The sequence below is a fragment of the Tachysurus fulvidraco genome, chromosome 16, assembly GCF_022655615.1.
Source record: "Tachysurus fulvidraco isolate hzauxx_2018 chromosome 16, HZAU_PFXX_2.0, whole genome shotgun sequence".
NCBI classification, from domain to species: Eukaryota; Metazoa; Chordata; class Actinopteri; order Siluriformes; family Bagridae; genus Tachysurus; species Tachysurus fulvidraco.
Genome location: NC_062533.1, coordinates 13859410 through 13874624, shown reverse-complemented (window position 1 = coordinate 13874624; position 15215 = coordinate 13859410). Strand labels below are relative to the sequence as shown.

General features: G+C 36.3%; 1 protein-coding gene across 1 annotated transcript in view; it reads right to left on the bottom strand.

Annotated features, from left to right (window-relative positions):
* The window catches only part of cnksr3 (cnksr family member 3), a 37407-nt gene extending 23384 nt beyond the window's left edge, over window positions 1-14023 (bottom strand). The window contains exons 1-2 of the mRNA XM_047801958.1: window positions 13815-14023; window positions 2342-2505 (exon numbers count right to left, since the gene is read on the bottom strand). Of these exons, the coding sequence (XP_047657914.1) occupies window positions 2342-2505; window positions 13815-13866 (216 nt within the window). The 5' untranslated portion in view covers window positions 13867-14023. The remainder of the gene's footprint in view (window positions 1-2341; window positions 2506-13814) is intronic.
* Between the last annotated feature and the right edge of the window lie 1192 nt (window positions 14024-15215).

The following is a 15215-nucleotide window of genomic DNA, read 5'->3' as shown; positions in this document are numbered from 1 at the left end:
ATTTGAATAGTAACCTGTTTAAAATTGTGATATGATATTTGAATGTGATAATTCAAATACTGCACTTTATCCATAATAAAAAGTCTTGTGTCGAACCTACATTTACTACATAAAGCAAGATCAATATCACTTTAATCAATATAATTTATAAGAATACTAACTACACAGTGCAAATGGTTTATAGAGCAATAAAATCTCCTTTGCTTTCTTCACATGCAAGTCATTTTACATAAATCCCAAACCTCTAGAAAGCAACAGAGCTCCAGTAAACTAAAGAGAAAGAGTGTGCTGAGTGGAAGATGTGTCTGGGAAATCCCTTCTTTCCTGTCCACCTTCCCCACCTACCAATTAGACCCTGCATCTGGCACAGAGCTCACTCTAAGAGTCAGAAAACAGCGTTTGTTTATGTTTCAGGCTGCCGTGCTTCTAATTCAGCCACATTGCGGCACGTTGGTCTATATTTTAGTCACTAATGCTGTAAAAGTGCTGCAATTATGAGGTGTTCACAACCACAATGCTTCCCTTCTCCTACAAATATACTGTAGCCTGTATAGTATAAAGACCTGGTGTGAACATGCAGTGATACACGTTGAAAAGCTACAGGCACCTTTCGATAAACTCGTCCTCGTTGCCTCTCGACAGGTGTCCCTGGGTCAATAAGGGTGGAGGTGAAATTACATTTGATCAGCCATGTGCAAACCATCACAAGCATTTCATTTGGCTTCTTTGTCTTGATGAGAATACTGACTTCAGTTACACACAAGTAATACTAGCTAAGCTAGCTAGCTTAGTTTCAAGCAGTAAAATAGTTTAGGTTAAACAGCTTGCTAGCAATCTGAGTGCCTGGTTTTCATTATGCAAAACAATAGTTTATCTGAAGATACTGAGCTTGCTAGTCTACTTGGCTAATGGATTAAATTACACAATAAAATAATTTAGTTAGTTTGCTGTCAAATTAATAGTTTCAATTATGCAGGCTATAGTTACATCTTGCTAGTTAACATTTATACTGCTTTTAATTACATATTAAGTTTCTCTAACATTAGTAATAGCAAGACATAAATTGGCATGAATTGGCTGCTTTTATTATACAGTATATTACGTCATCTAACATTAGGAATTAGCTAAAAAACATGGTTAGTTTTTAATTGCACAATAATTTAGGTTACCTAATATTACTCAGCTAAGAAGTTTAGTTATCTAATGTGGATTAGGTTTATCTAACATTAGATATAGCTTGTTAGTGAAACTTAACACTTTTAATTACACAGTAAATTTGTTTACTTAATGTTTGCGATAACTTGTTAGTTAACCTGCCGATTTCTTTTCATTACACAGTAAATTTATTTAACATTAGCAATTAGCTCATAAACAGGGCTACTGGTTTAGACAAAAAAAGCCCCCATTTCTCTCTAAAAGGAATTAACTACTGTTGATGTTAAGCATCTTAAGCATATCTAGTAGCTATGTTTTTGTTTTTATAAGCTAGTTAATGTTAGATAAATACACAAGGCTGCCAACTCTCACGCATTCAGCGTGAGACTCACGCAATTGACCACATTCTCACGCTCTCACGCCACATCCCCATATTCTCACGCAGACTCGTGCAGCAGTGAGGGAAAAAAATCTAAGAACAGAATGTCAAGTCAACGACATCCCATATTAAAATGATTTTATTTATATCAATCAAAACTCACCAATCATGTCCAGCACTTACAATAGAGCACACATTAATCTGTGAACATGTTAATCACACGTTAATCCTATTTCTGTAAAATGTTTGTGAAAATTAAATCTCCCAAGAAATTCTGTACAGATACCAAATACTTTGACAATCAATATATACTTAATACACTTCTGCTAATGCAAGGATTTTGTGTTTGTATTTCTTTCCACACCAAGCCCCCCCCCCATAACCATAGCCCCGCCCCCAAAATCTCACTCTAAGCTGAACTCAAAAGTTGTCAGCCCTGAATACATAATCTAATAATCTCCACCACTGTTGTTAAGATGGTTAATGAGAGATGCTAGCAATTTACCTGCTGATCACTCCGCCTTTTATGTCTTTTATACAGCCAGTGCAAGGATAGCATACTGGTGGAACTGAGAAAAAGATCTCACAATGATCAAGATCTCCATAGATGAGAAAAGACACATTATTCTAAAGTCATACCACAAGAGTTTGGGCTTTGGTGTATAATTCTCCTGTAAATGCAGTAAAAAAAAAACATGACACTGATTGAACGCTTCATCTGACAGAACAGGGGACTCCTCTAGTAGCATGATTGATTGAGCACACAGATCAGATTTTATTGAGTTGAAACATGGTTATGATACGAACCAAAGCACAGAGAAGATCTACAGCTTCTAGGATGAGCTCCTGGTGGCCAACACGGCCCACGGCAAGCTCCTCCAGGTCCTGGTGGGAGATCTTCAACAGCTGCTGGCCATCAATCTTCTCCTTTTCAAAGTTCTGGATGTACTGCTGGAGGCTGTCATCCAGTCCTGAGAGAGACAGGGAGGGAGACATCACACAAAGAGTATCTTTCAGCAGCGGCGCTAAAGGACTTGCCTATTTCGACAGCGTAAGAGTGTGAAAGCAAACACAGAGGCGATGAGTCAATAAAAGATATTTGCTTTGGCCCAATGAGCTCCTTGCTGGATTGTTTTACCCTTATGAGAATAGTGTTGGGCTAAAACCCTTCAAAATGCAGCGGCTGAAAGTTATGAAGTCATTCACATACATGGAGAGACACACAAAGAAGTATACATATTCAGCATTGGATTTCACTTCACGGTGGTGGTTAATGGCTGATAGGAAAGTAGACACTAACCCTTTAAGAATTTGTAGTATTTCTGTTACCTGTCACTCACTCACTCACTCACTCACTCACTCACTCGTTTTCTACCGCTTATCCGACCTACAAGGGTCAATATTTTCATAAAAAAAAGTTTAAAAAAGCAAAAACTTAAAAAGTCGACTATATTTTGTCTGGCCCAACAGTGGCAAGGTGCATTGAATGATGGTTAGAATCTGCCAAAATGGTGGCCTAGGATTGGTCCAATTGACAAAATTACATTGGAACAGCAATGGCACCAAACGTTGTTCCAACAGTAGGGCGGATTTTGTCGTCAAAATCACTGGCTATCTTGGAAAAATATAAATTTTATCCAACATGTTTACATTTCCATCCCTTGCAGAACTGCCATGGGTGAATTCATTTGAATGTATTTGTAAAGCCACATGACCATGCAGTGTAATGTAATCTCATGCTTTTGAGTAAAAAAAAACAAACAAAAAAAACAAAAAAAAAAACCCCACATCTGATATATTTCAGATTTTCAGATTTTGTTAAAAAGAAAAAAAAAAGAAGTAACCACTTTGAATAAAATAAATTGAACCATTTCTTTGGGTGGAAGTGAGAACTTTCTAGAAACTTCCAGGTCTCCAGAAAAGGTTCTGGAGTTGAAAGTGACCCATATTGATGTAAAATCCCTCTCTCCTTTTTTGTTACCAAAAAATCTTCCCTAATACGTCTTTATTTTGTATCTCACTCTCTCCTTCTCTTTCTTCTCAGCTTGTGATAAAAAGATTGATGTGATGCTCACAGTGAGACACTTTAAATGCCCCTTTTATCGACTCTCACATCTGTTCACTGCTCTTGTTTTTCTCAGTTTGTGTGTTGGGGAGGGTGACGGAGTAAATATTCACTCTTTTGACCCTGAAGCTTGTGTCCAACTCCACTTATTGGCTCCATTTATTCACAGTCTAGACAACGGCATGCACGTGCCCTGTGGTGATGCACTGAGTGAGATCTCCTTTCAGCTACCGACTCTGCTGCTGGAAAAACAGTGAATGGTGGTGCAAAGTTTCACACAATCACCACAATTTATCACACACCACCTTATTACATGCCACTAATAATAGATGTTTAAAATCTCGCCTTTAAATGGTATGACTGTTGATTTGTGATTGGCTGTAAACTTTTTAGTTTTTTGCTTTTTTAAATGATGTGTTGTATTCTGTCATAATAACAATAATGATACTACTACTACTACTACTACTACTACTACTACTACTACTACTAATAATAATAATAATAATAATAATAATAATAATAAGAAGAAGAAGAAGAAGAAGAAGAAGAAACTACAGAAAAAAGCATCCTATTTGAATAGAGCAGGTTATTATTACATCTATCTGTTTATATATATATATTCTTGTCCATTTTTCCTGTAACCTATTTTCTTTGGTCGAAGGTCACTGTGGAATTGGAGCCTATGATTTGTATGATTTGAACATTGGGGTAAAGGCAAAAGAATTCCCACACCAGGTAATTACCAGGCATCTCACCACACATTCACATACTCACAGTCTACAGTCAGTTTAGCTAAACCTGCTTAACTTTGGCCAGTGGGACGAAACTGGAGAACCCAGTAGAAACTAGATTCAACTTTATGTACAAGTACAAGGCAACGAAATGCAGTACAATGTGAACATGTGAACCACCATGCATGTATCTAGCAGAGACAGTAAAGTGGTAGTGGTTAAGATAACCAAGGACCCTTGAATAGTCAGTTGTATAAAAAGATAAAACAAGGAAGTGGTAGAATAGTGGGTAAGGCATTGGACTAGTGCTTGGAAGGTTGTGAGTTCAAATCCTGTTGCCACCAAGCTGCCACTTCTAGGCCCCTGTGCAAGGCCCTTAACCTTGCAAAATTGAATAAATTACTCTGGATTAATGTTGTCTGCCAAACGCTGTAAATGTCAGATATGAACCAGCCAGTGGGATAAAACTGGAAATCTGGAAAACTGGAAATCCCACATAAAATCCATGTGAACACAAGCTGCTCTAACACCATGCCTGTCATGTACAGCTTTACTCTACTCTTGCTTTGGGATTGATTCAAACCTCCTAGAACTAGTCTCAGTGTTTCATATCCTTGTGCATATTGTATGTGAGCTAAAAATATACTACAACACCATATCTGGCCAAGTAAATTATGTTATTATGTACTGAATGTTGATTTTCTCCTAGGCTATTAACCCTTTAGCTGTCAAGGAACATTTAATTTAGTCCTTTATAATCTCGTCTATCTCTAAGACACAAATGATGTCAGACATGCACCCAACATATTTAAGAGTAGAAGATTTAGCTAAACTTTAGCGAATCTCATGAAAGTCTGTGTGTGTTCAGTGTTCCCTACCCTGAAATCTTGGAACTTTTTCAAATCCTTTGAAAGGAACAAAAAACAATCTTCAGGACCGGAAAAGCTCTAGAGAGACAGTGCTACTGCCTTTTGTACTCACTGATTTTCCCACTGACTCAGAAAGAGACGAAATACACTCATCTCGAAACTCCTGTGCCAATAACAAAGATCCATGTACAATATTATTCTAATCCACATTTTCAATTCATTCTCTTTATTTGTACAGAGCTTTTAACAATAAACATTGTCACAAAGCAGCTTTAGAAAAATCCGGATGTATATTCTGTACCATAATGAGCATGCCGGAGGGGGTAGATGTCATGTCAGTAGATTGGTGTCATTGTGAGGACACGAAGAAAAAGAAACCTTGAGAGGAACCGATTCAAATAAATAGTCTCCAGTGTGAGAGCTTTGTAAGAGTTTAAGAGAAACTCCGTGGGCACTATAACAGTACAAATTGATAATATAAGAGAAAATAAAAACAAAGCGATAATATAAGAGAGAATAAAATTAAATTAAATAATGTTCTGTAATATTAAATGAAAAGTAGTTAAAAGGTTCATATGTCATCCTTTAATGAAATAATCATTGGTAAATTGCTGCAATATTTAAGAAAAATATATCACTTTGAACGTGATGTTAAAGGAAAATAATCAGTAAGTGTTTTATAAAGAATTTTAACTCGCATTATCAGAACTGCATTAAACCCTCTTTAATCTTTTATTGATGTTTATTTATTCCTGACTGATGCCGACACGCACTAAAAGCTCCTTATTTATAACAGTTTATGTCCTGATGCTATAACGGTCAGACCTCGTGCCACTGCTTGAACTCTGCCACCATATTTGAAGGAATGTTCCCAAGCGGCCGGCATCAAGGGCATGACATAGCTGTGCATGTTTTCTCATACTCTGACAGGCTTTGATGTCTAATCCAAGCTCATGAGATGAATCCAAGCTGAGCGATGCAGAGAATCCAAAGATGGATAAACACATTGTGGTTGTGTTTTTCCCCTGACCTCTTGGGAAAGTATGATCAGGGGTCCTAGCAGGAGTCAAGTGCACTTTGTTAAACCAATGAATATGGATACAGTGATGATACACTACAAACTCTAATCTATAGAAAACACAGAAAAAAACTTCCCTTCTCACTACACTTCCAACCAACACTACATCTCTCTGTTATCCACATTGCTCATGTCATATCGTGGCACTTTAGCATCAGACTTTAGCTTAAAAGAATTCTAACAATTCACTTCATAATAAATTTAACCGTAGCAGATGTGATAGTGAGAATAAAGTATAATATTCATTACTGTAATGTGTTTCATGCTAGGTTCACTTTATATTTATCAAAACAAACTGTAAGGTGACAGCTAGCTATCAGCTAATTTGTTTAATCAGACTGATGCTAGCTAGCATAGATTTTGACAGATTAGGATTGAGGATATTGTTAGCCTTAGCCAATGTTTCCAAAATTCTTTGGTTCCCTTGTGAAAGGGAAATCAGAGTGTGACATGAGGCAGGTCACTGTCGTAAAAATTTCCTCTACATTTGCTTTCATACTTGCTTGATTGTACTGAGGATAATGCAAGCCATTTTCACACACTATATATGTTATTGAAACTAAACTAGGCTAAATCCAAAATGCTGCTTAAATGAAGGTATTTAAAGAGCACTGAAAGTTTAAATATATTGTAAAGCAGTTCTAATGGTTCCACTGCTCGTGTCTTTCCCTTTCAGAGAATGGAGAATTCATCTGTTGTACCATGGGCTGAAAAGAGGGGCTGACATTGCCCTTTGCCCTCTCTTTCGCCCCCATCTCTTTCTTTCCCTTTGATTTGGAGAAAGCGAATCCACCCCACACATAGAGGCTCTATTCACTCGACTGTCTCTGCAGCAGAGGACAGAATTTAACAGTGAACAATGTAAGAATCCTGTCCCCATATGACCACAGAGCTCATTAGTTTATATGCTCACAAGTTTATTTTCTGCATGAAAATAGCCTCAGTATTATTTTGTGCCCCATGTTAAAAAACAATGCACAACCATTGGATACTAGTTTCCAGAGGGAAGACTGAAACAATCGCAGTGAAAAGTGAGAAATGTCTGATCTGAAAATATTTTATTTTGTCACAAATTTTTGGGGTCCTAAAAATCCTGTCTCTAAACTGAACTGTTTTTAGGCAAACTACTGAACAAATCAAGAGTGATCAGAAAGCCAATAAAAAATATTTGCAGGAAAAAAATTAAGAGAAATAATGAGTGGACATCACAAACAGCACCGATTTTCAGGAAAATAAATCATTTAAAATTTAAATTAGAAAACTTACATTTATCCCTAATAGTCAAGTCAGAGGTGATTGTGGTGAGGTAATCCTCTTAGGAGGATATAAAAGAAGAAACCTTGGAAGGTACCAGACTCAAAAAATCATTTCCTTCCCATAACTGTACACTATATAGTCACTGGTGTAATATGATGTTCCTTTGTTTGATTGGCTAACAGGTTACCCAGCTTACTCTAGAAAATTCTGAGCTGTAACAAAACTTATTTTAGTTTATGTAATTGCACCATTATGACATTACACTTACATTTGTATCCACAGCAACTTACATTTTAATCATATTTTTATACAATTGTGGATTAAGGGACTTGCTCAAGAGCCCAAATCAGCAGTCCAAAGCCTTAATCCCTGGAACATGATCAGAAAACAGGTATTTATAAGAAAGCAAAGCTATGTCTAATCTTCCTTAGCTGCTGTAGGTCAAATAATTCTGTCAGGTTTCAACTGATGTGAAAAAAGCAGCCTCAGATATTGTATATAATAACTGTAAGGTAGGTATTATTAGTAATATTAAGAGAAATATGAGAAAAATGAGATTGGATGGGTCTAATAAGGGTCAAAGTCAGAGCAAGGTCAAATGTCTGAAAGAACTAGACTTGAAGGCTGTGATTTCTACTTGTTTTAATTCTACGTCACATATTATAGCGATGCTCCTAGCCTTACCACTGTGTACAATTTATTGAACATGTTGCCAGGTACCAAAAATGACTGCAACAATCTAAAAAATCTCAGCAAACTCCTGGACTGCCTTTGATAATAGTTTGGCGTTGGATGGGAAAAACTGCAGTATCTTTGTCAAACATTCTAGAAAATTCTGCAGTGGATAAAAATGTCTACAAATGAGACCATGAAAAAGATGTAATAAATTGTAAATGGAATCTTTCAGTTAGCATTTAGTCAGCATTTAGTTTCAGGAATATGGCAAATCACTTAACAATCTCGTAAACAATGTTCAAAAGAAGGAAAAATTAAGGCACACATGGTTTATTTTCATGGTTTGGACATTTCACATGGTTTAAAAATTGCAGCCAGGAATCCTATAACATGTTAGAAGCAGACAAGTGGAGTTCTTCTTCCTTTTCTAATGGCTGGTGACATGAACAGGACTCAAGAATCCCAAACATGAGCTTAGCATTCATTACTACACGAGCTTCTGAGCTCATTAAAGGCCACGAGGGAGGATAGCACTGTAGCTAACAAATCATTTGACACCTGCTGTAAAAACAACTGCAGTCTGAGCTTCGAACTGGAAGAGCTTTTGTGTAGGAATGTAAACAAATTAAGACAAAGCTAATGGCTAGCTTTAGCAACGTGCAGGTAAAGTTGTTGAGTCGCACAGTAAAGAGTAAAATAGCATACCTGGATAACAGTTTACACAGGCCTTAGGTTAAATCCTTAGGAGAAACCTTTGGTCCAGGTAAAGCTTTTCAATAAGGTTTAAAAAGTTAGGAAGGTATTATAACAAAGTCTGGGATCAACTCATCATCTGACTGCTTTGTTGGTTTCTGTTTGCATTAGTGACGGATGGAGCGTGTGTTTTGGCTCCAGGCCTTTTTTTACTGAGCCAAACGAAACTGACAGTTTTCACTGTTGGTCCTTCAAACCAACATGATGTTTGGAATGTCAGCATACTTGAATCTACAACAGTTGTTTGTTTTTAGGTGTGCAGGATTCCTTATTCTAGTGCGATCTTATTTATACATCAAATTACGGGATGAGGCGTAAAATGAAACAAAACAATAAAGTGCAAAGATCTACGATTAAGCTATTATAATTTTTTTTTATCCATATAAAAACTGACCTTTTTTTTTCTTTCTTGTGCTCTTTGGAACACTGTCCCAGAGATTATTGCAATATAAGAATAAAGGTTATATAAAGAAAAGATTTAACAGCAAGAGATTTAAGCTGCATAACAAATGACATAACAAATGTCACTTACATGTACGGCACCTGCTAGTGTATGAATTTTAGAAGGGTCGTGTTGTCTCAAATCACTAAGCCCACTTTTAGTGGTCACCAATGTTAACTGAATCAGACTACTATAACAGACATGACTTGAAATCACTAAGCCCACCTTTAATGGCCAACAATGCTAAAAGAATCAGACTATTATAAAATGCATGGCTTAAAAATCACTGACCCCACATTTAATGGCCACCAATGCTAACAGAATCAGACTACTATAAAAGACATGACTTAAAAATCACTAAGCCCAGCTTTAATGGCCACCAATGCTAACAGAATCAGACTATGGCAATAGTCTGTGTCTATTTATTTTCCTGGTAAGGATGCTGGCTGCGGCATTTCAACTTACAGCTGATCCTTTAAGAAATCATAGGCATCAAAGCACTTTTTGACCACTCACTTAGTTCAAACACCTGCAGAGAGGCTTTTTTTCCTGCACGCTGGTTACTTACTTCCTACAATTCCACACCATGACGATGCGTTTGATGTGTTGCGGTGAACTTGAGGTCTCTTAAACTTTGAAGTCACAGTTGCAGGCAAATCTTTGAACTCAACTACTCATTGAACATCTTCCAGAAGTGCTCGAAGTGCTGAGAGGGTACTTAGTAATCGTTAGGACAGCAGTTCAGACATGTGCAAGACTCCTCAAAGGGTGGAGTAGATGGAGAAAGGGTGGAGTAGATGGAGAAAAAGAACAGAATCACACAATTGCACACAGGAATTGTAATGAATGTAATGATTGTTACAGAAATGAACGCAAAATAAAGCGAACTCCATGATATTCAGAGGAGCTCGCAACTTTTCGAAATTACTGCAGATTTTCAGCATATTTGGGCCAAAATGCAAAATTCTACTGCAAAATGTAAATTTTATTATTCTAAATGTAAATTCTATTATTTTTGGTGGCTCAAGTGGTTAAGCTCTGGGTTGTTGATCAGACGCTTGCGGTTCAAGCCCCAGCACTGGCAAGCTGCCACTGTTGGGCCCTTAAGCAAGGCCCTCTCTCTGCCCTAGGAGTGCCATTACTGACCCCAACTTCCAATGTTGGGATATACAAAGAAAGATTTTCTCTGTGCTGTATGTAATGTATATGTGAAAAAATAAAGCCTTCCTCTTCTAAGTATATGAGACCATTGAACAGGGTCTAGGTTAAAAATCACTAAAATATTCTTTAAAGTTTGCTCAGCCATTTTAACTCTTTTTCCCCCAGAGGTCAAAAATGGAATTTGTGCCTGTTTTGGTTGTGTCCATGTTCAGCATTGAATTTCTTTGTCATGTCACACTCCACAGTGGTGATTGATAGCAAAGTAGATGCTCAGGGTTTTAAGAATTTGCTAATTTATTTATTTTAAGAGAAAAACATTTCTCACACTGAAAGCCAACAGTGTCATGACTTATTTTACTTGTGACGATAAAATCATTCTTTTGTTTATACTGATTGAAAATGTCCCGTAATTCGAGAATGCCAAAGCACTATTAAATTTAAGAACAACTGCCCATCGACAACACATGATTGTTGTTCACTTTTACTACAGTGAAGTAGAAATTCCTGTTTATGGTAATCCAGACATTCGTGGCAGACCCAATGGAAAAACCGATGATGAAAAACGCTTGAGTATTTCTTTAATTGTGTGAACATAAATATTAATTAAAAATAGAATAAAAGAGAAGTATATAAATAAAGTTATAATGATGACAGTGATGCTTATTATTGTTATTAAAAATAATAATAGAACAGCCACCTTAGGCTATTCAGCAGCTTTGATTTGAACCTTCATGGGTAATTTTCTTAACTGCACCTGCCAGGTGAAAATTCGTTGACATGCCTGCACATGCTCTGTAATACAGGATAACACACTCCAGTGTAGTGTTTTCTCATAAGGTTGTAGAGCTTCCTTGCATGAAACTAGCATTCAAGACAAACTGCATACCACAGAAAAATCACTAAAAGGTTTGTGGTTAAAGATCCTGTGTTCAACGAAAGTTTTTAACTGACAAACCAATCCCACACTAGGCTACATTAAAGGACTCTCCCCATAAAATCTTTATTTCTCTAGACTTTTCTCTAATGATCTCAGACATTTTTTCACTCCATTGTTGCCCTCTGGCTAATTTGTAAGAGGTCTAGACTTGGATTTCTGTAAACCTGCTTCATTACAATGTTATTAAAAGCACCTTATAGATAAACAGGAATTTAAATTAAATGACCAAACATGTTGCACACTGACTGCAACCCCTGTGTCTGTAACACACAAGACCAAAGTCCGATGAAAATGCTGATTATCTGATGATTACCCAAAGCTTCAGCTCATGGGCAAACAACCCCAGTTTTGAAAGATAACACAGCGGAAACATCTAAAAAATAAAAAAAAATCTGCTGTAAATCCATGTGCTGGCTCTCTGCCTTACAGTCTACAGCAGCTTTAAAAGAGAAAAAGAATGAAAAATGATATCACACCGTCATTATAATATCATATAATGAATATAATAAGCTGAGTTAATATGTACATAAGGAGGCTAAGTAACTACCTTGATGGCTTGCTAATATTTGTTGTCACTATTTATAATTACTGAATATAAAATCGAGTCATTTATTATTTAAAATGCTTTTTTCACATTCTAAATGGAGGTGTAGAATTTTACTTTTGCTTTATTATGCTTTTTATTATACTTTATTATTTGGAGAATCTGTATGCATGTTGATTTGTTTGTCTTGTGAAGGTTACAGACTGAAGGCTGTAGCCAGCTTGTAAACTGTTTCACAGATATGATGCCAAGTAGTTAAATGTCTTGCAAAATAATAATAAATTAACATACATGCATATATGTCGTGGTGTTTTTTTATACTGGGATAGTTTGTGTTAGAGGAGTTCTTAAATCTGTTCTTAAGATTTGTCCTAGAGAACCACAGACACACTAGCTTGCCATCTAGGTTTTTAGCAGGGATATTTTGTAGCTACAGCAATAGTATTTATTAGTGTATTTAATAAAGGAAATAATGTCATTATTTGAAAAAGTGACCAAATTATGTGTTCCTCGTTTGCTGTAACAATAACCTTCACCTTTCAGGAAAGAAACTTTTTAGCACCAGTCTGGTTAAGGACATTGTTATTGTCCAAATACTGCATGAATGGCTTAATCAGTCTAACCAGAGCAGTTTGCTAAACTTTGCAGTTGATCAGATTCATTTTTGATTGCCTTTGCTTAACAATACACCATGTTGACTGTAAAAAGCAGTGGATATATCAGATATACCAAATGATTGCTCATCTCTTCACACTAATATAATAAAATAAACACTAATAATAAAAATCTATGCACAGTATACCATATGATAAGTGCACCAAAACACTTTAATGGTAATACTGTGTTTTTTTTCTCCAAAGAACAGAAAGGCTACACACGCTGAAATTAAACAACATTGGTACTTTTGACTAAAACAAAGGCTATATGGCATCCATACAATGACACATTCACTATTTAGAGGGTGTCATTGTATGGATGCCATATAGCCTTTGTTTTAGAGAACAAATCCGGTCAAAAAAGGTAATATCCCTAACATTGACTGAAAACTCGTAGCTAATGTCAACTTTATGATATTTGCATGTTCAACAAACCATACCACATAAGAGGTAGCCACTTATATATTTTATTTACAATTGTCTAGGAAAATGACAGAATTCTAATTTGCTAATCTATCCTTTACCTATTCCTTATAGTCTTATAGTCATTTTGTTTGTAAATATTTTATTGATCTTTGGCTTTCACTAGTGTAAATCGTTTTTAAAGTTAAGTGTAAAAAATAATACTAATCATTTTTATTCTGCAGTCTTTTTTTTTAGAAAGTTTCCTTATTCATAATTTGAAATAAAGTTCATAATGTATTATTTAATGTTTAGCGTGATGTAAAGCATACTGATATAATAATAATAATAATAATAATAATAATAATAATAATAATAATAATAATAATAAAAACAATCTTATATTTATAATAATAATCTTATGTGTTATACTTATAATAATAATCTTATGTGGTATAATATTATCATTATTATTGAAAGGAATGTGTGGTATTGCGCATGCGCACTATCTTTACGCATGTTCTGAGCGGGTTTGAAAAACCGCCTGTTGAGTTTGTGCAGTTTTTGCCAAAAAAAAAAAAAAAACACGTATAAGTTGAGTTTTAGAAGCGTGCAAAGTACGCAAATGAGTCCATACAACCTTGTTTGTGCTTACAGATAAGTAAAAAGTAATAGTTCCGATATGAAGAGTCGGTAAAAGTAACTCTTACCTCTCATCCAAACGACAACCTGAGTTGGAGTCCACTTGGTTATTGGTTCCATCCTTTGTTTGTTAGTTTTCTAATGTCATTGTAAAAAAAAAAAAGCGAAGATATTAGTGTGTGAGAACTGTAGGAGTGTGTGTGTGTGTGTGTGTGTGTGTGTGTGTGTGTGTGTGTGTGTGTGTGTGTGTGTGTGTGTGTAAGAGAGAGGGGGAGAGAGAGAGAGAGAGAGCGGTGTGTTGTGCAGCCGAAGGGGTTTCACTCTGAGGCTCAGGAGCAGCGCACTGAAACAGCAGGAGTGATGGGCGGAGGATCAGCTTACACTCTCTACTCCAAATAATTGGACCCAAAACCGCTATTTGGGACGCGACCCAGCAACCTGTTTACTCCGAATATGAGTGGACACACTCAGCCCTGTAGTTCTCATACCTTGTTTGGTTCTTAACCATAGTGATTACATTTGTTCTACTGTTAAAAAGCAGTAAGATTTTACATGTGTGACGCTCCATAAACACTCAGTACAGGTCATTTAAATATTAGACCCATACACAATACATTTATTTTTATTTATTTATTTGTTTTTTCTGTTAAATCTAGAAGGAAGATGGCATTTGCAGTTATTGAGTCACTGTTGGGATTTAAGGCATTCATTTCACACACACACACACACACACACACACACACACACACACACACACACACACACACACACACACACACACACACACACACACACACTAAAAGGTTCAATCCTGTTCTTGCATGACAAGGTTTGCTAAGGTTAGAGTTGAAGAAGTGGGAGTGTACTGCACAGAACCCTAATCTCAACACTTCAATCCCCGCTGAACATCTTTGGGATGAACTGGAACAATACTGTGTCTTTAGGCCTCATCACCTGAAATCAGTGCCTGATCTCACTGACACTCTTGTGACTGAATGAAGACAAATCCTCACAACCACACTCCAAACTACATATCTAATATTGCTATGTATTTAAATTCATATCCTTTTCTTCATCTGAATTTCTGTCTAATCTTAATAAAGTAATCTATAAATACATCTGAAATCTAGAAAAAAGTGGGTGCAATGGTTCAAATACGTTTGGCTTATTATATTATAGAACAAGCTATACAAGCACAACAGTCAATGAGTTAACATGAAGTGGAAAGAGAAATGCTCCCAATCTGCAGAAAGAAAAAAGGTTTACACTGAAGACATAGACCCCTGAACTACATTACTAAAACAGAAACTGAGTTTGCCTAAAATATGATAAATTATACACACTTTTTTTTTAATCATACACAGGGTTTCAGGAGCATCACAGGGGGCTTGGGACAGAAGACAAGGGAGCCAACCCACTGCCGGGTACAACATAAACACTCTCTCACACCCATTCAAACACTATGGACA